Below are 22,004 nucleotides of genomic sequence, written 5' to 3' on the forward strand. Positions count from 1 at the left end.
AGCTGGTTTACATTTAGACTTAGTATGAAAAGGGGTTAACACTTTGGCACTGGCTCGTTTAAAAAGTTTTTCAGCCTCTATTCAAAAGTCTAACTAGTTATATCTATTGTGGCTTTACTTTCAAGGATCATTTGAAGAGATGTCTAAACTTTCTGTGTATTCCATAGAACTTTCATTTTTTATCTCTATCCTTTTGCTTATTTGGACGGAGTGCACATTTGTGTGTGACCTTGAATGCCTGTTTGTATTGGTCTAGGGTCAGAGAATAATAAGGGCTAATCCTGCTCAAGCTCTGTTTAGCACTTACTGCTTGAGGCTGCTGTTCAACTATTCCTCTTGGGCTGCTGTCACTACATGTAGCTAGCGTGTGGTTACATTATAGAGGAAGGTCTCTTGAGTTTGAAATAGCAGAAATCTCAAAATGGGGCATATGGGACTTCCCTGAGGTCCAGTGGTAAAGAATCTGCCTTACAATGCAGGGGACGTGGGTTCAGTCCCTGGTCGGGGAACTAAGATCCCACATGCTGCGGGGCAACTAAGCCTGCACACCACAACTACTGAACTCGACGTGCCTCAACGAGAGCCTGCGTGCCACAAGCTACGGAGCCCACGTGCTGTGGAGCCTGCGCGCCGTGACTACAGAGCCCATGCACCCTGGAGCCCGCGCACCACGGCTACAGAGCCAATGTGCCCCGGAGCCCACGAGTCACAACTAGAGAGAGTAAACCCGCGTGCCACAATTAGAGAGAAGCCTGCGTGCCGCAACTAGAGAGAAGTCCACATGCCGCGACGAAGACCCAGCACAGCCAAAAAAAAATAAAGAACATAAATAAATAAAATAAATATTTTTTTAAAAGGGGCATATACTGGAATTAATTGGACTTTGTTTTTCCACATTCAGGTTATGGCTTTTCTATATCTGAGAAAAAAATTAAAAAACATTTTTAAACATAGATATTTTGATAGGTTATGTAGCTCTAGTTTGCATAATTCCCAATCATGTTGGTGTTTCCTATTTGGTTCAGTGTTTAGCTTTCAAATAATATTAATGACATAGTAGAAATAAATACAGGCATACCTCATTTCATTGTGCTTTGCAGATGCTGTGTTTTTTACAAATTGAAGGTTTGTGGCAACCCAGAATTGACAAGTCTATTGGTGCCATTTCCCTAACCAGCATTTGCTCACTTTGTCTGTGTTACATTTTGGTAGTTCTCAGTATTTCTAACCCTCCACCAGCAAAAAGATTAATGACCTGTTAAAGGCTTGGATGATAATTAGCATTTTTCAGCAATAAAGTATTTTTTAATTTTGATATGTACATTGGGTTTTTAGACATAATGCTTATTGCACACTTAATAGGCCACAGTATTGTGTAAACATAATTTTATATTCAGGAAACCAAAAAAATTCATGTGATTGCTTTAATGTGATATCACTTTATTGTGATCTGGAACTGAACCCGCAATAATTTTGAGGCGTGTTTGTATTAAATTTCCAAATAGCATAATAATGTTTGCCTTATTTATATTATAACTTCTTTTTTACATGACTTCATTTGGACAGTGAACTTATTTCAATCATCAAGCTTTTATTTAACTAAAAACTGCTCAGATTAAGCAGGTCATTTGATATGTTCTAGGATATGTATCAGGGAAAGTCTTTTCAAAAGACTTAGAGGCATGCTGACTTTTAAAAATTTAAATGACAATACACCCCTTAAAAATTTAATGAATAACCAAAAAAGATGAAGTTTTAAATTCTTTTAGTTGACTGTAGTCAGAATTTGTTTTCATGTTTGTGTTTTTTTTTTTTTTAACATCTTTATTGGAGTATAATTGCTTTATTGGAGTATAATTGCTTTACAATGGTGTGTTAGTTTCTGCTTTATAACAAAGTGAATCAGTTATACATATTATTATATCCCCATATCTCTTCCCTCTTGCGTCTCCCTCCCTCCCACCCTCCCTATCCCACCCCTCTAGGTGGTCACAAAGCACCGAGCTGATCTCCCTGTGCTATTTGGCTGCTTCCCACTAGCTGTTAGTTTTACATTTGGTAGTGTATATATGTCCATGCCACTCTCTCACTTTGTCCCAGCTTACCCTTCCCCCTCCCCATGTCCTCAAGTCCATTCTCTAGTAGGTCTGCATCTTTATTCCCATCTTGCCCCTAGGTTCTTCATGACCTTTTTTTTTAGATTCCGTATATATGTGTTAGCATACAGTATTTGTTTTTCTCTTTCTGACTTACTTCACTCTGTATGGTAGACTCTAGGTCCATCCACCTCACTACAAATAACTCAATTTCGTTTCTTTTTATGGCTGAGTAATACTGCATTGTATATATGTGCCACATCATCTTTATCCATTCATCTGTTGATGGACACTTGGGTTGCTTCCATGTCCTCGCTATTGTAAATAGAGCTGCCATGAACATTGTGGTACATGACTCTTTTTGAATTATGGTTTTCTCAGGGTATATGCCCAGTGGTGGGATTGCTGGGTTATATGGTAGTTTTATTTTTAGTTTTTTAAGGAACCTCCATACTGTTCTCCATAGTGGCTGTATCAATTTACATTCCCACCAATAGTGCAAGAGGGTTCCCTTTTCTCCACACCCTCTCCAGCATTTATTATTTGTAGATTTTTTTGATGGCCATTCTGTCCGGTGTGAGATGATATCTCATTGTAGTTTTGATTTGCATTTCTCTGATGATTAATGAAGTTGAGCATTCTTTCATGTGTTTGTTGGCAATCTGTGTATCTTCTTTGGAGAAATGTCTATTTAGGTCTTCTGCCCATTTTTGGATTGGGTTGTTTGTCTTTTTGATATTGAGCTGCATGAGCTGCTTGTAAATTTTGGAGATTAATCCTTTGTCAGTTGCTTCATTTGCAAATATTTTCTCCCATTCTGAGGGTTGTCTTTTCGTCTTGTTTATGCTTTCCTTTGCTGTGCAAAAGCTTTTAAGATTCATTAGGTCCCATTTGTTTATTTTTGTTTTTATTTCCGTTTCTCTAGGAGATGGGTCAAAAAGGATCTTGCTGTGATTTATGTCATAGAGTGTTCTGCCTGTGTTTTCCTCTAAGAGTTTGATAGTGTCTGGCCTTACATTTAGGTCCTTAATCCATTTTGAGTTTATTTTTGTGTATGGTGTTAGGGAGTGTTCTAATTTCATTCTTTTACATGTAGCTGTCCAGTTTTCCCAGCACCACTTACTGAAGAGGCTGTCTTTTCTCCATTGTATATTCTTGTCTCCTTTATCAAAGATAAGGTGACCATGTGTGCGTGGGTTTATCTCTGGGCTTTCTATCCTGTTCCATTGATCCAGATTTCTGTTTTTGTGCCAGTACCATACTGTCTTGATTACTGTAGCTTTGTAGTATAGTTTGAAGTCCGGGAGCCTGATTCCTCCAGCTGTTTTTCTTTCTCAAGATTGCTTTGGCTATTCGGGGTCTTTTGTGTTTCCATACAAATTGTGAAATTTTTTGTTCTAGTTCTGTGAAAGATGTCATTGGTAATTTGATAGGGATTGCATTGAATCTGTAGATTGCTTTGGAAATTAATGAATAACCAAAAAAGATGAAGTTTTAAATTCTTTTAGTTGACTGTAGTCAGAATTTGTATCTGTTTTCATGTTTGTGTTCTTTTCGTTGCAGGGGCAGAAAACGTTTTGTAAGTGAAGGAGATGGAGGTCGTCTTAAACCAGAGAGCTACTGAATATAAGAACTCTTGCAGTCTTAGATGTTATAAAAAATATATATATCTGAATTGTAAGAGTTGTTAGCACAGGTTTTTGGTTTTTTTTTTTAGCACTTGTTTTGGGTACAAGGCATTTCTGAAATTTTGTAAACTTACATTTAAGGGAAATTTTTAGAGGAAGTGTTTTTTCTTTTTTTTTTTTTTTTTTTTGTGAGGGTGTAAAGGAGGGACAGAAAAGTAACCACTTCTTAAGTGGGATATTCTCATAAGCTACCTTTTTTACGTGCCATGTTTATGACCTAATCATTCCAAGTTTTGCATTGATGTCTGACTGCCACTCCTTTCTTTCAAGGACAGTGTTTTTGTAGTAAAATCACTGGTTTATACAAAGCTTTATTTAGGGGGTAAAGTTAAGCTGCTAAAACCCCATGTTGGCTGCTGCTGTTGAAATACTGTGCTTTGGGAGTTAAAAAAAAAAAAAATTTCTTTGTCTTAAAGAATTTTAAAAAAATGAGTTAGTTATGAGACTTATTCATCTTTCCAGGGAACATATTGCTCGGTCTTAAAGACCAGACAGTTAAGTAAATTGGTGGCTGGAACATCTATTTTTCTACAAAACTGGATGAATGAACCCAGTTCTAGAAGAATGTATGACAAAATAAAACGTGAAGCAGTGTTGATTCTTTATTGGGAGTACATTTATTTTAGGGCTTTTAAAAAACATATTTCACACAACAAATTTTAAGTCATATAAAAGAGCATATCTGAACCTAGTGAATTTTAAACTTTGCTCCTAGCAAACTTTTCAAACAAGAGTACAGTAGTAAATAAATTATTTTAATAATATACTTGGTGGGAAATACTTGCACACTTAGCTGTTTTTGATCTAGAGCTTAATGAAATTTCTAAAACATATATACCTTTCATAATTCTTAAGTTCTATTACCAAGTAATGCTTGTGTTACAAAAAATTATTCTTCAAAGACTCATAGTTTTTACATTTACCCAGTGTCTGAGAAAATAGTTACCAATAAATAACAATTATCTAAAGAATGATCACATTTCTGACCTCTTTTGCAAAGCCTGAATACTCAGCAAAGCCTCAAGGTCCATACTAATTTAAATTGTCTGATACTGACTGCAGCAAACCAACCAAGAATTATGTTCAGAATTCACAAAGGTATTCTTAGAACATACCCATTACAGGTTTAGCTACAGTCTTTTAGAATGAAAACTTCCAATTTTATGTTCATACCTACTTAATGGGCTCTTTCAAGTCCATATTAATTTCCATTTTTAGGGTTTTAAAATTGTGTTTGATACCTGGAAGACGAAGGTGGCCAGGTAAGTCCTTAAAATCAGTATAATTAAAAGCTTAGGTAACTACTGGATAGGTGAGGGTTTCTTAAAAATTAAATTTGTTTAGAAAATACAGTTTTGTCATTACTAGTAGGATCAGTTGGTCAGGCAAGATAGCCTTAAATGTGTCATGACACAAAATTCTTCAAATTCAGTTTTTAATAAACATTTACAGGCTTCTCTGTGCATTTACTCACTTGTGCCTAAGAATGTTATCTAGAAAAATGATAGTAACAGGAATGGTGAACAATAATTTGTTTTAAAAACTTGGGTTAAAAAAAACCCAAAATCTGGGTTCAGAGTTTTAAAATTGCTTCTGTTCAGTACAAACCAGAGTGTTTAAATTCACAATCCCAAGTTTTATTAATCTTGATTATTTTTATATTATGGGAATAAAATCTGTTTTATTAATACATACTGCTTTCAGCATACAGATGGAGGTTATTTTCTAGCTATTGTTAATAATAAGGAAGGTGTAGGGTGTTCTGCAGAAGTGCTAAGTTATCATTCAGTGACTTATTTGCGGTTGTTCCTTTTCTGCCATTTCCTGTTGGCGAATTGTATCCTGTGCTGCTTGCTGCATTTTCTCCAGTTTTTCCAGAGTCAGAGATTTTAGGGGTAAAAGTTTGGGTTTACACAGCACCATTGTGGTTATATCTTCTACAGACAACTGCCCTAAAGTTTAAAAAGAAATAAGAATTGGAGTGAGATAACACAGCTGTTTGGTGGTTTGGATTTGCAGCTAGAATTAAGGTCTAAAAACTTCATCCATTGACATTGTAAAATCTCTTGTTCTCATAGTTCCCCCCACAGCATATCTTCAGTATAAAAATATAAAAGCAACAATTACCCCACAGCATATCTTCAATATAAAAATGTAAAAGCAACATTTAATACTAGGGAGTTCATAAGGTATTGAATTTTCTAAGATCCTAAAGCTACAATGAGACAAATTTTTGTGTCAAACGTTTAATCTCAAAAAAATTGGGAAATACAATGTACATAAAAATAGGAGGAACAAGATGGCACAGTAGAAGGACCTTGAGCTCACCCCCTCTCATGAGCACACCAAAATCACAACTAAATGCTGAACAACCGTCGATAAAGACTGAAACCTATCAAAGAAGATATTGTACATCCAAAGACATAGGCAGAAGCCTAATGAGATGGCAGGAGGGGCACACTCACAATATAATCATATCCCATACCCTCCAGGGTGGGTGACCCACAAACCAGAACAGTTTACACTGCAGAAGTTCTCCCACAGGATTGAGAGTTCGGAGCCCCATGTCAGGCTCCCTAGCCCGGGGGTCTGGCATCGGGAGGGGAGCCCTCAGAGCACTTGGCTTAGAAGGTCAGTGGCACTTGAATGCAGGAGCTCCACAGGACTGGGGCAAACAGACTCTCCACTCTTGGAGCACACGCGGTATTGTGTGCCCTGGGACCCAGGGCAAAAGTGCAGTGACTTGATAGGAGCCTGGGCAAGATGTACCTGCTGGTCTTGGAGGGTCTGCTGGGGAGGTGTGAGGTGACTGGGGCTCTCAGGACATAAAGGCTGGTGGCAAACATACAAGAGTATTCATCTGAAGGCTAACATCTTGCTTGGGACATTAGCAAAAACAATAGAAAAGATCAATGCGACTAAAAGCTGGTTCTCTGAAAAGATAAATGAAATTGATAAACCTTTAGCCAGACTCATCAAGAAAAAGGGAGAGGGCCCAAATCAATAGAACTAGAAAAAGGAGAAGTTACAAGCAACTATATGCCAATTAACTGGACAACCTAGAGGAAATGGACATTCTTAGAAAAGTACAATCTCCCAAGACCGAACCAGGAAGAAATAAAAATATAAACAGACCAATTGTGAGGACTGAAATTGAATCTGTGATTAAAATACCCCTGAAAAAAGTCCAGGACCAGATGGCTTCACAGGTGAATTCTACCAAACATTCAGAGAAGAGTTAGCACCTATCCTTCTGAAACTCTTACAGAAAATTGCAGAGGAAGGAACACTTCCAAACTCCTTCTATGAGGCCACCATCACCCTGATACCAAAACCACAGGTATCACAAAGATACCACAAAGAAGGACAATTACAGGCCAGTATCACTGATGAGCATAGATGCAAAAATCCTCAGCAAAATACAAACTGAATCCAACAATATATTAAAAGGATCATACACCATGATCAAGTGGGATTTATCCCAGGGAAGCAAAGATTTTTCAATATTTGCAAATCAGTGTCATATACCACATCAACAAATTGAAGAATAAAAGCCACATGATCATCTCAATAGATGCAGAAAAAGCTTCTGATAAAATTTAACATCCATTTATGATAAAACTCTCCAGGAACTGGGCATAGAGGGAACATACCTCAACATAATAAAGGCCATATATGACAAACCCACAGCTAACATACTCAACGGTGAAAAGCTGAAAGCATTCCTCTAAGGTCAGGAACAAGACAAGGATGCCCAATCTTGCCACTTTTATTCAACATAGTTTTGGAAGTCCTAGTCACAGCCATCAGGGAAGAAAAAGAAATAAAAGGAATCCAAATTGGAAAAGCAGAAGCAAAGCTGTCACGGTTTGCAGATACTATACATAGGAAATCCTAAAGACACTACCAGAAAAATAACTAGAGCTCATCAATGAATTCAGTAAAGTCGGAGGATATAAAATTAATACACAGAAATTTGTTGCATTTCTATACACTGACAATGAAAGATCAGAAAGAGGAATTAAGGAAATAATCCCATTTACCATCACATCAAAAAGAATAAAATACCTAGGAAAATAAACCCATCTAGGGAGGCAAAAGACCTGAACTCTGAAAACTATAAGACAGTGATGAAAGAAATCGAAGATGACACAAACAGATGGAAAGATATACCATGTTCTTGAATTAGGAGAGTCATTATTGTCAAAATCACTATACTATGCAAGTCAATCTACAGAGTCAATGCAATCCTTATCAAATTAGCAATGGCATTTTTCACAGAACTAGAACATAAAATTTCACAATTTGTATGTAAACACAAAAGACCCCGAATAGCCAAAACAATCTTGAGAAAGAAGAACGGAGCTGGAGGAATCAGGTTCCCTGACATCAGACTATATGACAAAGCTACAGTAATCAAAACAGTATGGTATGGCACAAGAACAGACATACAGATCAATGGAACAGGATAGAAAGCCCAGAAATAAACCCACTCACCTATGGTCAATTAACCTACGACAAAGGAGTCAAGAATATACAACGGAGAAAAGACACTCTCTTCAGTAAGTGGTGCTGGGAAAACTAGACAGCTACAGGGAAAAGAATGAAATTACAACATTCTCTAATGCCACACATAAAAATAAACTCAAAATGGATTAAAGACCTAAATGTAAGACCTGATTCTATAAAACTCCTAGAGGAAAACAGGCAGAACAGTCTTTGACATAAATTGCAGCAATATCTTTTTGGACCTGTCTCCTAGAGTAATGGAAATAAAAACAAAAATAAACAAATGGGACCTAATTAAAGGCTTTTGCACAGCAAAGGGAACCATAAACTAAACAAAAAGACAACCTACAGAATGGGAGAAAATGTTTGCAAATGATGAGACTGACAAGGGATTAATCGTCAAAATATACAAATACCTAATACAACTCAATATCAAAAAAACAAACAACCCAATCAAAAAATGGGCAAAAGGTCTAAATAGACATTTCTCCACAGACATACAGATGGCCAATAGACACATGAAAAAATGATCAACTTCACTAATTATTACAGAAATGCAAATCAAAACTACAATGAGGTATCACCTCACACTGTTCAGAATGGCCATCATCAAAAAGTCTACAAATAATAAATGCTGGAGAGGGTGTGGAAAAAAAGGAACCCTCCTACACTGTTGGTGGAAATGTAAACTGGTACAGCCACTATGGAGAGCAGCATGGAGTTTCCTTAAGAAACTAAAAATAGAGCTACCATATGATCCTGCAATCCCACTCCTGGGCATACATCTGAAGAAAACCATAATTTGAAAAGATACATGCACCCCAATGTTCACTGCAGCACTATTTACAATAGCCAAGAACATAGAAGCAAACTAAATGTCCACTGACAGATGAATGGATAAAGAAGATGTGGTATATATATGTGTGTGTGTGTATATATATATATGTATATATATATGCACACACACACACAATGGAATATTACTCAACCATAAAAAAGAATGAAATAATGCCATTTGCAGCAATATGGATGGACCTAGAGACTTTCATACTAAGTGAAGTAAGTCAGACAGAGAAAGAAAAATATCATATGATATTGCTTATATGTGGAATCTAAAAAACATGATACAAATAAACTTACATACAAAATGGAAATAGACCCACAGACACAGAAAACAAACTTATAGTTACCAAAGGGGAAAGGTGTGGGAGGGATAACTTAGGAGTTTGGAATAAACATATACACACTACTATATATAAAATAAACAACAAGGACCTACTGTATAACACAGGGAACTATACTAAATATTTTGTAATAACCTATAAGGGAAAAGAATCTGAAAAAAAGTAGATATATATGTATGTATAACTGAATCACTTTGCTATACACCTGTAACACAACATTGTAAATCAACTATACTTCAATAAACAAAAGAAATGGAAATACAACAACAACAACAACAACAAATACGAAGTAAAGTATGGTATTAACATGAGTACTCAAATTACTGAATGTTTAACTTAAACCTTCGGCTTTTGTTACATTGTTTGATTCAGGTTTCTTTTCCCCCACTTTCAGACCTTATTTAGTATTACAGTAAATTATGGTGCTATTTTTTTCCACTGGAAATTTATTGTAATCTGCAATCTTGAGTGTAACAGAATGTCTACATTTAAAAAACAATCCAACTGTCATTTTACATCCTTTTACTGGTGGGGGCGGGGAAGCAATGGATTACTCCTTTACAACCTACTCATGACAAAAGCATAGTAAAAGTGGAGAGTATGTGTGGTGTATGGAACACAAAATAGTTTCAGATATGTAGCTATTGAGCCTGCTACATGACACTGCTTATTAGTTTTTAGGTTCCTACAATATTCTATGACCTACGTATTTGTGACTTAGATACCTTGTTTTGGAAGAACTTCCCGGAACATCGACTTCATTTCTGCCATATCTGAATTGTTGGATAGTTTCTTCCTTCAATGAGAAAACAATATTAGTATTATTCAAGAATGAATTCCCAAAGCATATTGCTTATTTCCATTGTAGTTTAAGAAGTAAAATCACAATTCCTATAGAAAATGAACTATCCTATCCTTGCATAATTTTCTCTTTAATTACCTGAGTCTTTTCATTGAAACAAGGTTGAGATAGTTCATATAAGCATGCAGATCTTGTCAACTTTCATTCGTAAGTGGTGGTGGTAATTGGAAGGCTGCATGTTCTAAATTTTTCCCCTCCTAGTGAAAATTGGGCTTAAGTATTTAGGCAAAGGTAAATTATCCAATAGGTATCTATCCAGCTGAGGAAAACCAAAGGGATTTATGTGCAGCTGATAGCATATCCCCTGAATGGTGGGTGATGTAAAAGACATGACCATTTGGGAGGTGGGGTAAGGCAGACTGTTAGGGAAAGGAGGAGGTAGTATGTAAATACTGCCTAACATCCCCACTTCTTTCAGTAACTAACAGCCAGTTTCTACTTTAATTCCTTTGCTATAATGACAAAAAGCATCTTAAGGATCAGTTACTGGCTACACAGCTGCAATTTGTAAGGAAGCAACACAAACAGGTGAAATTGGCTCTTGAATGCCAGAAATGAGGTGTGCTCTCAGTTTGTTATTTTCCTCTAATACAGAGATACTCTATGCTGAAGCACCAGTGAATACCCTCACGTGAGTATTTTGTTATGAATATCCCAGCATACATGTCATCTCTGGCTGATGACAACCGTTCCCAGTGTTACATCCCAGTTTATGCCATGTTATATATATTCAGGGTGTTCTGGACTGTAACTTGTAGCATGACCCCTTTCCAAACACAGATGCTTCTCTAGACAGTCCCACCCATTTTGTGATATTTCGCCATACTGATGCAACTCACTGTATATCTTTCACAACATCACCTTCACAGAAGAAAGATTATTTATAATGTGGTGATGCTGGCTTGGTGCCTGCCTTTACCACCCACTGCAAATTAGTTATAATCAAGTGAAGCTGCTTCTGGTCTTAGTTATTCCCATTACCACTACTTTGACATTCCTAAAAAAAGCTTCATACTCTCCATCCACCAAGCCTCTTCCCCTTCTTGTTCAAATTCCTATTCTGGAAGATCTAAAGTTCCTGAGGAAGCTCTATCTGCTTTCCACAGCTGTCATCGAAACTTACCCCTATACTGCTCTCTCTGGGAATGAAGATGAAGTAGGGAATGGACCAGGAATAAAGCAACTCATCACTACCTAGAATCTGAGATAAATGCAATATACAATTTACTCAGAATGCACAGCTTCTCCTTCTGACACATTCTTTCCTTCTTGTTACTTAGGCCTGCCAGTGGTAACTAGTGATCATCCCTTTTTTTTGTTTTTTTGTTGTTGTTGAAGGTTAGTAATCTCTGAATAGCCTGAATACAACTATAACAAACAACACTAGCCTCTCCGTTAAAGATAACACAATGAAAATATTCATTAGGCCCTTATTTGGTACAAATCTGACATGATATGCTACTGAAGGGGAAGATAGACATTATAAATGTTGATGAACATGAGAGAAATGCATAGCATCTAAGGGTTTTTATATCACCAATTTTTAATCACCAAAATGATAAAATGAACAAATACTTAAATCTTAGCTGTTTTAGAGTAGCAACTCATGTTACTCAGAATTTAATCACTATCTTTTGCTATCTCTTCTTTATACCTGTTTCACATCCAAAACATGGCTTGCAGAAAACAATGAAGCTTGGTGCTCTACCAAACCTTAGTTCTCTGACTAAGCTTCCATTGTTACTGGAAAGGGTGTGGAGCCAAAGGCCTTGTAGGGAGTGGGTTGGGCCTGGTGTGGGGAAGATCAGTGCCGTCACTTGCCTGGGTGGAGTGTCTACTTTGCTAGGGTTGATTCTTGTTCCTAGGCCCCCCTAGGCATTGGCAGGAGAGGAACAGGAAGGGAGGGCTAAAATAAGCAAGGTGGTGGTTGGATGCCCAGCACTGCCAAGGCTTCACTGTCTTGATAATCAACTGCCCAGGGAGCCCAGCGTAGGAAGGAGCATTTATATCCTTCTCCAGGGGATCTGCTAATAGCCAAACATGGGTGTTTTGCCTGGTGTGATGCACCCTAAGGAGTTGTGGCTACCCCTAAGGGTACTTTCTAATTGGTAAGGTAAGATGTGTGTACCACCAGGGACAGATGGGCCAAAGAAAAAATATATCAGCTAGGGATGAAATTCATGTGTATTATTCAAGTGCCACATCATTCAATTCAATAAATATGTGAGTGTCTACCATGTGCCAGGCACCATTCATTAGTGAACAAAAGAGAAAAAAACCTTTGCTCTTTCAGAGCTTACAGTCTAGAGTATGGGGAGAGAAACAAATAACATAATGGTAGTAAGCGTTATAGAAAATAAAATAGTTTAAGGGGATTTAGGAGGGCTGGGTGTTGTGGTGGTTACAATTTCAACAGGAAAATCATTATGGCCTCATTAAGAAGGTGAAAATCATTGTGGTCTCATTTTGGTGTGTGTGTTGTATCTTTTGAGATTGCAAGAAAATCAGAAGCCTGATAGTATTCACAGTTAGGGAATGTATAGGGTAATGGGCACTCTCTATTGGTGGGCAGGTTTGTTGGTACAGCTTTTTTAGAGGGATAATTTATAGTATCTTTTAATATTTTGTAGTATCTACTAAAACTAAATATGCACATTTTCTTTGATCCAAACCTTCTACTAGTAATGATCACTAAAGAAACAAAGCATGAGTGTGTAAAGATATAAGAATAAGAATGTTCATTAGGGCACTGCATTCAGGCACATGTCACAGGTCAAATAAATTATGGAACCACCATACAATGGAGTACTATGACAGATTTTAAAATGATACAGATGGGCAAGCCATATTTTAAGAGAAAACATTAAATTGCAAAAGTAAAATAAAATTCCTACAGTAATAGAACCCAAACTTTTAATGCTTAGAGAATGCAGTGTCAATTTGTCACTTTTTGAAGCTTTTGGTCTGGGTAATTAGAAAATAATCTGCTGCTTCCCTTCCCCCCAGTTTCTTTAGTTTGTAGTTTCTCCCAGAGATAATGGTTTTGACGGATAATGCATTTCAAAATCATGATAAAGGAACCAAACCTGTTGTAGCATTTGAGCTAGATGTCTAAAATTAACGCAAAAGATAGAGGGAAACCAAATCTTTGTCATGAAAAATTTTACTAAGTTGTTGGAGTGAGAGTTGAAAGGCCTTTATGTCTAGGCAGGATTAGTACTTTAAGTCAATCATATACATGTTGATAACATAAATTAGTCATACAACTTGGACAAGTTAGAAATCTCTGGGGAGATTTAGTTTGATAACCAAACTAGATTTACTTTGACAACCAAACTAAATTATGGGTGTGGGACTGGACAAGAGCACTAGAGTGTCCTTCTGAACCTTAAGAATGTGTTCAGTAGTCCTCAAATTTTATCCTTGCATAACCCTTTTGAAAAAACTAGGCAGAAAAATTAGGTACCCTTTTACACATTTCTAGATAGACATATAAATTTGTTATAAGTTTAAATAGTTACAAAGGATAAAATTTCCAGCATATTTAAAAATAACATTAATCCTTAAAAATATATATAATATAATCAAAATATCATAGCAATCTGATAGCTACCATCATCCATTAATAAAAAAATGAAGAACTTAAAAAAAATTTTTTTTAAGATTTAATTTTATTTTTTTGGCTGTGTTGGGTCTTTGTTGCTGCACGCAAGTTTTCTCTAGTTGCGGTGAGCGGGGGCTACTCTTCATTGTGGTGCGTGGGCTTCTCATGCGGTGGCTTCTCTTGTTGCGGAGCACGGGCTCTAGGCGTGCAGGCTTCAGTAGTTGCGGTATGCGGGCTCTAGAGCGCAGGCTCAGCAGTTGTGGCGCACGGGCTTAGCTGCTCTGCGGCACGTGGGATCCTCCCAGACCACGGCTCGAACCTGTGTCCCCTGCATTGGCAGGCGGATTCTTATCCACTGCGGCACCAGGGAGGTCCCAGGAACTCTTTTTTAAGTCAGAAATTTTATATCTTTTTTTCTCCCTACATCTCTATTTCCATTCCACTTAATTTTATTTTAATGTATGTTTTCATGCTTGAACATATTTTAGTAATTATCCTACCATACTTCCCTGCCACAAAAATGTTTATAAATTTAAATGAAAAACTTAAAATATTTTGGATTGAGTTATTCCAATTATTAGTGAAAATCAATAAAAATAAATTACACATCGACAATATAATTACTGAGCATAAAGAATAAAGTTAATGGCTATATATCTATCTAACCTCCATGTGGCTTTTCTTTCTCTCACTCTCTCCCCTTAATTTGAGGATTCAGCATTCCAATTGTCATGTTTGATATCACCCTAAAAAAAAAAAATCTCTTAGTAGGAAAAAATACTGCTTTTTGTCTGTGGGTTTTGTTTTATAGCATTAGTCTTATTTTTAAAAGATGCTGCCACTGGAAATGTCAGATCTCAAGCTTAATCAGCAATAAAGCAACACTCAAAAAGCTTACAAGTTTTGTATATTTTTCATAGATTAGCTTATATGAGAACATACTGTTGAGACCAAGATCATGGGTTAAGTAGCTAAACAGGACTGTTAGCTTTAAATTGTACTCTATTTTCATCTAGCCAGCTGGAAAATGTAGACTACAGTCAGATGGGGGCAGACAGAGAAGAGGAATAGATTACTCAAATCCAAATTCCATTCCTGGTAACTCAAAACATATACATATGGATCAGAAATATCAAAATGGAAACATACTGTGGATGCCAAAGCCAAGTCTTAGCTTCTAAAAATGCTCAGGCCAGGATTTGGATGTTTTAAAAACTCTCCTCCTAGGTCATACTAAAGTCTCCTTAGTCTACTATTTGATCTTTGACAGGAGCCCCAGAAGAGCCGTTCTGTGGGTCACGTGGTGTGCCTGCCACTTCTAGTCCACCATTAGCTTTTCATCATAATTCTTTTTTCCCTCCATTAATTTATCTAAACTTACCAGCTTATCCTAATTGTACAAAACCCCATTTTTAAATTCTGAAATTGAATGCTTCAGAGTATTCTAGGATCCCAAGTATTTTAAACAAGCTTCAACAGTATAATCCAATGTATGATTTAAAACAAAAGCTTATACTGGCATTTTTGTTTGTTTTCACTTTTTTCGGGTTAGTATATTCCATGTTTATACTTTAAATGGGTTGTACTCTGGCTAATTAGCTTTGTGATGTTGAAAACATTTCCTAACCAATTGGAGGTTTGATTTTCTCATAAAAAACATGTTTAGTATCGGTCTTGAGTTGCAAGGTTCAAATGAAAAGTGAATGTAAAAGTGCTTAGAAATACAGTGTGACATTTATTATTCCATGTCTAATTTTCATCTCTCTATGATAAAAAACTTGTAGATTTCCTGTTAAGTGCCTTCCCACACTTAAAAACCCTCTGAATCCTCATCAACACCACAGTACCTACAAAACAGCATGATCTATTTAAAGATGTTTTCCTTTAAAAATCTGTCTTACTTTTTTTTTTTTTAAATTTATTTATTTTTGGCTGTGTCGGGTCTTCGTTTCTGTGTGAGGGCTTTCTCTAGTTGCAGCAAGTGGGGGCCACTCTTCATCGCGGTGTGCGGGCCCCTCACTATCGCGGCCTATCTTGTTGTGGAGCACAGGCTCCAGATACTGCATTGTGGCTCACGGGCCTAGTTGCTCCGTGGCATGTGGGATCTTCCCAGACCAGGGCTCGAACCCATGTCCCCTGCATTGGCAGGCGGATTCTTAACCACTGCGCCACCAGGGAAGCACCCTTACTTATTTACTTTTAAAGAGCATGTGCTACCGGATTGTTCTTTTTTTCTTTTAAATTTGATTATTTATTTTGGGCTGCGTTGGGTCTTCGTTGCTGCGCGCCGGCTTTTCTCTAGTTGTGACGAGCGGGGGCTACTCTTCGTTGCGGTGCGCAGGCTTTTCATTGCAGTGGCTTCTCTTGTTGTGGAGCATGGGCTCTAGATGCACGCAGACTCCAGTAGCTGTGGCACGCAGGCTCAGTAGTTGTGGCGCACGGGCTTAGTTGCTCCATGGCATGTGGGATCTTCCCGGACCAGGGCTCGAGACCGTGTCCCCTGCATTGGCAGGCAGATTCTTAAGCACTGCGCCACCAGGGAAATCCCATTTTTCTTAAATATATTAAAGATATGATAATAAAGAAAACTTATTTCCTAATATAATTCAAGGTTGAGAAAATGTGAACAAGTTTTTAAGTTGGTGGAAAAGAGTAAAAACCTTTTAAATTGCAATCAAGGAAATAGACACTTGGTGTACATAAGATTCTATCTTTAATTTTTGATGGAGGTGATAAGTGACTTGTTACCTTACTTAGAGAAGTAAATGCACCTGAAATATGGCAAAAAAGAAAACATTTCTAAAGCATTCTGAGATTTTCAACCAAAGTACCAATTGTGTTTTTATACAAGAAACACAGAGGTCATAAACTTGTAGCCCTTAGTGCTACCCAGTTAAATGTTTTGCTGGCTTGATTAATGTTTAAAAAGTATTTGAACCAATGTTTAAAAATCAGGAGATTTCACATGAAGTCCACATTTCAGTTCCTCTTGACAAATCTGGTAACACCAGGTCCATATCCCCAGATGACAAAATTTGGCTGGGGCTGGGAAGTGATGCCCCATTTAGATGAGCATGGGGAGTTCTCCAATCCCCACTGCCTATTGTTTCCCTTAACATTACCTGCCAGGCAACTACAGGCACCTGACTTCACAACTTCAGTAAAACAGAGCCACGCCAATATATTACATGCCAAACGATCCTCTTTTATCATTAATGGGCATTAAGAAGCAAAAATACAATCTCTGGGAACCGAGGGAGGCACTGGAAGCAACCTTGTTTATGTAGAATACAGTAAAGGATATTTTTCTTTTGTGACGACTTATTAATTTCTTTTAAGTAAATTCAATCTCCCTACTGCAGGTTGTCGACGGGGGTGGCAGGAATGGTAGGAACAAAAATGAAAAAATTTATCTTTTGTCTTATGCAAGACTTGTGTGGTTGACTGATAGATGAAGTTTCAAACGCATATTAGATTTCTGAACGTAAACTAACATGAGAAAAAGGTGAAAGAGGGAGTCCCAAAAGACGTGTTTTTCAGATACAAATTAGTAATGCTCACACTCACTCAAGTGGTTGACCACATGCTAGCAGACTGCTTAATTTGGATTGATAATGTTCAACCAGAGATGCCAAATAACATCATATGTCAGGTAGTTGGAAACTATAGTAGATTCTATTTTGTTTTGCTCTCTGGCATCTGCTGGTAGAAAAACGTTGCAACATGTTCAATTTGGCTAATTAATCCAGACTCATGTGAATAACATGTGCAGTGTCTAGCTTCTGAAACATGCCTAGGCCTAAGAACAGGAACTGCTCTTCTTGGGTGAACCTGGATGATGCCATTGGTTCTGTTACATTCCAGTAGCAGACACTACTGTTAAGTTAGTAGAAAATGACATATCCTACTCATGCAGAATACCTTTTTCTAATAATTTGTTTTTTCAAAATTCAGTACTAGAAAGTGGTCCTAAAACGGTTAGCTACTAACCTTTAAAAAAGGGTTAAACCTTTTTAAAAAAACGTATCTGAAGAACTTTTTATATTCTCAGCATCAGAGATATATACCTACTTCAATAGTATGCAAGGAAAGGGAAATAAAGAATTGTTTGATACTTTACTATTTCTGAAAGCCTGAACCTCAGATCACCTATATCAAAATCCCCTGGACAATTATTAAAAATACAGATTTTTCGGGAGTCTTCCCCAGACTCATGAATCAGAATCTCTAATTTTTAATTAAGTTCCCCACATTAAAGTTGGAGAACCAACTTAAATTCATTCACTCATTCAATAAGTAAATATTTAATGCCTACAATGTACTCAGATTGGACTGCTTTAGAAGCTACTAATAATAACTACCATACACTGACCATATACCATGTACTATACACTATGCTAAAGCATTTTATGTGTTTGACTCATTCTGTTCAACAATTCTAAGAGGTTTTACGGCTCCATTTAATAGATGATAAACAGAACAAGTAAACTGTCCAAAGTCACCAGCTAATGAATGTGCCTGTTCCTGAAACCCAGGTCTGATTCTAAAATCTGTGGTCTTAATCGGTATATTATTTTGCCTTATTTGAATCTGGAGTAAACTTAAAACTGTTTCATAGTCCCACCATGAGCAAATTTTCTTCTACACAAAAGAAGTGACTGAAGGAGTGCATTACTTAACTTTCAATATGAAGGCTAAAAGCATTCTATATCAATCTAAGAATTTTTGCCCTCCCAGAGCATTTTCTTCTGTCCCCTAAGTGCATTTTCTTCCTTCTGCTTATCTTTCATGATCAAATATAAGTCTAGGATAGAAGGAATACATAGCTTGGCAATCTGGGGAGTTTTCCTCTTGTGATTACGAAGTAAATTCTGCAAACCCTTCTCTATCCATTGGACACAGACTGTACCTAATGTACTAAGTGCTATGTATAATCTTGATTTTGCAATTTTTAATAAGCTTTGATGAATGCTACCGAAAGCCTATCACAGAAATTCCAGGACTAATTAGGACTTGCAAGAGTTTCAGGGAGAAAAATAACATTGCCGAAATTGGATGTGGCCAGATGGCCAGCAGTTGCCTCAGTCTCTGCTTTGATAACATCAAGATTCATCTGTATTTGAATTGCAGGGCCCACACATCTTTCATCAACCGTCCCTGGAGTGCCAGGAGTTGAAACTCATGAAACTATGCTGACATCTGTACACTTTGCTGAAGATTACATTGCATCAGCTCCAAGTGTAGGCAAAGTAGCAGCAACACTTTATTAAAAGGTAGACAGTCTATGTTGCCATTGCAGGGCACTAACATACTCTACATAGACAGGAGGATTAAATGCCAAACTCTTCTTTGTAGGATATCGTAGAAGGGTGGTATGTTGAGAAGTGGGATGGATTTAACAAGCAGCTCATGGTATGGTAAAAGTAGCTTCATTTGAGAAGACTTAATCATGATTGGAAAAGTATGAATACTGTGAAGTATTCTTGCAAAAAATGTTAAATTGAATCTAATCACACCTCCAGACCAACTTCTGATTTACAAGAAATAAGAAAAAAGAAGATATTCAAAAAGACCCCTGGCCTGAACACTTCAAAATGACAATGTCACAAGGGAAAGAGATGGGGGAACTGTTCTAGATTAAGCCTAAAGAGTTACAATACCCAAATACAATACATAAACCATGACTGGATCCTGGTTTTTTTTTTTTTTTTTTTGCAAGGAGGAGAAGGTATAAAAGACATTCTTGGGTCAAATGGGAAAATGTACATACATTCAGACTCAATTTCAGACTACAGAATTATTAACTTCCTTAGTTGTGATAATGATGTTTTGCAGGAGAACTTTATAATTCTTCGGAAATACATGTTGGGAATTTTAGAGATGTCTGCTTAACAATAGGTGTCTGCAACCTATTTCCAAATGTCTCAGTGACAATTAAAAAGTGTGTGAGAAGGAGTGAAATAAATATGGCCCGATGTTAACAACTGTTGGATCTAGGTGAAAGCTACGTAAATGTTTATTGTATTCTTTAAACTTTTTAATGTATGAATATTTCTTTAATAAAATATGGGGGGTTAGAAATCATTTTGAAAAGACTTCAGAGGGGAAGCCTAAGAAAAGGTTGAGTAACAGGGACTATGCTGAATTTCTGATAAACTGAAGTTCCCTTAAACTTTGCTGGCAACATCTTGGGCATCCAGGAGACACCCAATATATTCCATCTTTCAGTATTTATCAAAATAATATCATGTGCAGGGTAAAGTAACAGGCAGATAAATCTGATACAAACCATTCTATTCAGGAGTAAATATGGTAGTGAAGCTAAGAACACAAACAGCTGTTATACAAAATAGTGGTTGTCATAAAAGAGGTACAAAAAGTGCTAGGTAAGCTCAGAGAAAATTACTTCCTGCTGGGGAGAATCTGGAAACACATCTCCAATTATAACTAGGACATGGATACAGAATCACAAAAGGTTGGTGCTTAAGTGATAAACCTTGTTAGAGAAAAGAATACATAGTTCATTTTGGCTGGAGCATGAGTACTAAGGATACAAAAAGAAACTGAGCAAAGAAGGTAGGTGTGCACCCTTGTTGTTGACTGGCCTGGATATAAACAATTTTCAGTTTACCTGAAAGTTCTCCTGATCCTTTTTCCCGCAGCTTTAGGCATCCAACCCGATATTACCAAGATGACTCACAGCTGTTGACTCAAAATCTACAGAAGGAACTACATGAGATAATGTGTGACAATTCTGGTAAAGAGCCATATAAAACTAATACGATATTTTTACGAATATTCACAAACATTAAGTTGTTTAATAAACCGCAGACATGCAGGATTAGGACAGTATACCTTCATCCAGAACTGCAGTCAGTGCTTACAAACCCCCACCAGAGGAGAAACAAAGAAAAGGGAGAAAATTCAGAATCTGAAGACAGGAAGTGCGGAAATAAGACTTAGAGGTGTTGCCGCGGTGGTGGGTAACCATCTCTTTCCTTTATAGCTGGGAGTGGAAAATGATTTCCTCAAGCTCCAGAATTCTCCTTCCTCAAAGGTCAGGGGGTGAAAGTACGTAACAGACTTTGCGGGGGCGTGGTCAGGAGCTCCACTTCGCGGGAGTTAGGGGCCGCACCCAGGCCCCTCCCGTCCCAGCTTGCAGCAGCGCGGCGACGGGAGCCGGTTGAGCCGCCTTACCCCACAGGGAGCCTCAAAGGGGCGGAGGGGGATGGGGGGCGGGCCGCCGCCTGGCCAGCCCGGAAAGAAAACCTTTTTCCAGCGGAAGCGGCTCTGAGTCCGGCTAGCCTCATCTGCGCTTTGTCTCCCAGGGGCCGTTCGGCCTGCTCGGGCCTGACCCACGGTCCGGGACCAAGGGACACTCACCTCACTTCGTCACTGCTGTCGGAATGGGTACTCCCTGGGGCAAGGGGGGCGCAAGCTATTCCCATCCTTCTGCCATGACCCCATTCAGAAGTGTCAAAGGCAACTTCCGGGCAAGACAGGGGATTCCGGAGCCCTAAACTCTTGTCCACCTAGGTAAGTGACCAGACGTCCCAGCAGAATAAGGGCCAGGAAACCTGCTCCCTCTGTCCCCGAACCCGGGCAGGTAGTCCGGAATATGAATTAACTTGTTTAACATGGGATGTCTGGTCACCTTTGGTTCTCTTTTGGGCCTACTTACAGATGCATCTCTTCCCAGACCGCTCAACTGTTGCCCAGGGCAATTATGAGATTGGGCGAAGGGAAAACTACGTCACACAGGAGACGGGAGGCCCGGAAACTCCCGTTGCCATTATCAGTTATGGCTGCCTTAGCGTCAACAGTAACTTCGGATTGAGAGTTGTCTCTCTACCCAGCTGGAGGCTCTCTCTGTGGCCCAGCTAGCCAGCGGCGCCCTGTGGGCGGGAGAGAGCGCGTTGAGGAGGGGAGGAAAGGAAAAGGGCGGAGAGAGGGAAGCTGGCGCCCATACCTCACTCTGATTGGGTAGCGTCGCTGGCGACAGTGCCTCACTCTGATTGGGCAGCGTCTGTTGCCCTGGCTCCGCCTGTTTTTCTTCCCCAG

The 22,004-nt window shown here is 38.1% G+C and overlaps 3 protein-coding genes across 6 annotated transcripts in view; 2 read left to right on the forward strand and 1 right to left on the reverse strand.

The window, feature by feature from the left end:
- The window catches only part of PDCD4 (programmed cell death 4), a 29,285-nt gene extending 24,898 nt beyond the window's left edge, over positions 1–4,387 (forward strand). The window contains exon 12 of the mRNA XM_068548538.1: positions 3,660–4,387. Coding sequence (XP_068404639.1) covers positions 3,660–3,720 — 61 coding nt within the window. The 3' untranslated portion in view covers positions 3,721–4,387. The remainder of the gene's footprint in view (positions 1–3,659) is intronic.
- A 165-nt stretch (positions 4,388–4,552) lies between these two features.
- On the reverse strand, positions 4,553–21,692 carry BBIP1 (BBSome interacting protein 1). Of its 4 annotated transcripts, none has more exons than XM_068548540.1 (4): positions 21,625–21,692; positions 20,575–20,672; positions 10,203–10,273; positions 4,553–5,736 (listed from the first exon to the last, which is right to left on the reverse strand). In XM_068548540.1, the coding sequence occupies exons 2-4, from the start codon at positions 20,613–20,615 to the stop codon at positions 5,570–5,572; spliced, it is 279 nt and encodes a 92-aa protein (XP_068404641.1). In that variant the 5' UTR covers positions 20,616–20,672; positions 21,625–21,692; the 3' UTR covers positions 4,553–5,569. The 4 variants fall into 4 exon arrangements, with proteins under 4 accessions (XP_068404641.1, XP_068404640.1, XP_068404642.1 ...); XM_068548539.1 differs by lacking the exon at positions 21,625–21,692 and adding an exon at positions 21,327–21,470; XM_068548541.1 differs by lacking the exon at positions 21,625–21,692 and adding an exon at positions 20,799–21,337.
- SHOC2 (SHOC2 leucine rich repeat scaffold protein) overlaps positions 21,401–22,004 on the forward strand; it is a 102,076-nt gene continuing 101,472 nt past the window's right edge. Inside the window, exon 1 of the mRNA XM_068548535.1 lies at positions 21,401–21,479. The gene's annotated coding sequence lies outside the window, so the exon portion shown is untranslated. The remainder of the gene's footprint in view (positions 21,480–22,004) is intronic.

The sequence above is a fragment of the Eschrichtius robustus genome, chromosome 7 (assembly GCF_028021215.1).
Source record: "Eschrichtius robustus isolate mEscRob2 chromosome 7, mEscRob2.pri, whole genome shotgun sequence".
NCBI lineage: Eukaryota > Metazoa > Chordata > Mammalia > Artiodactyla > Eschrichtiidae > Eschrichtius > Eschrichtius robustus.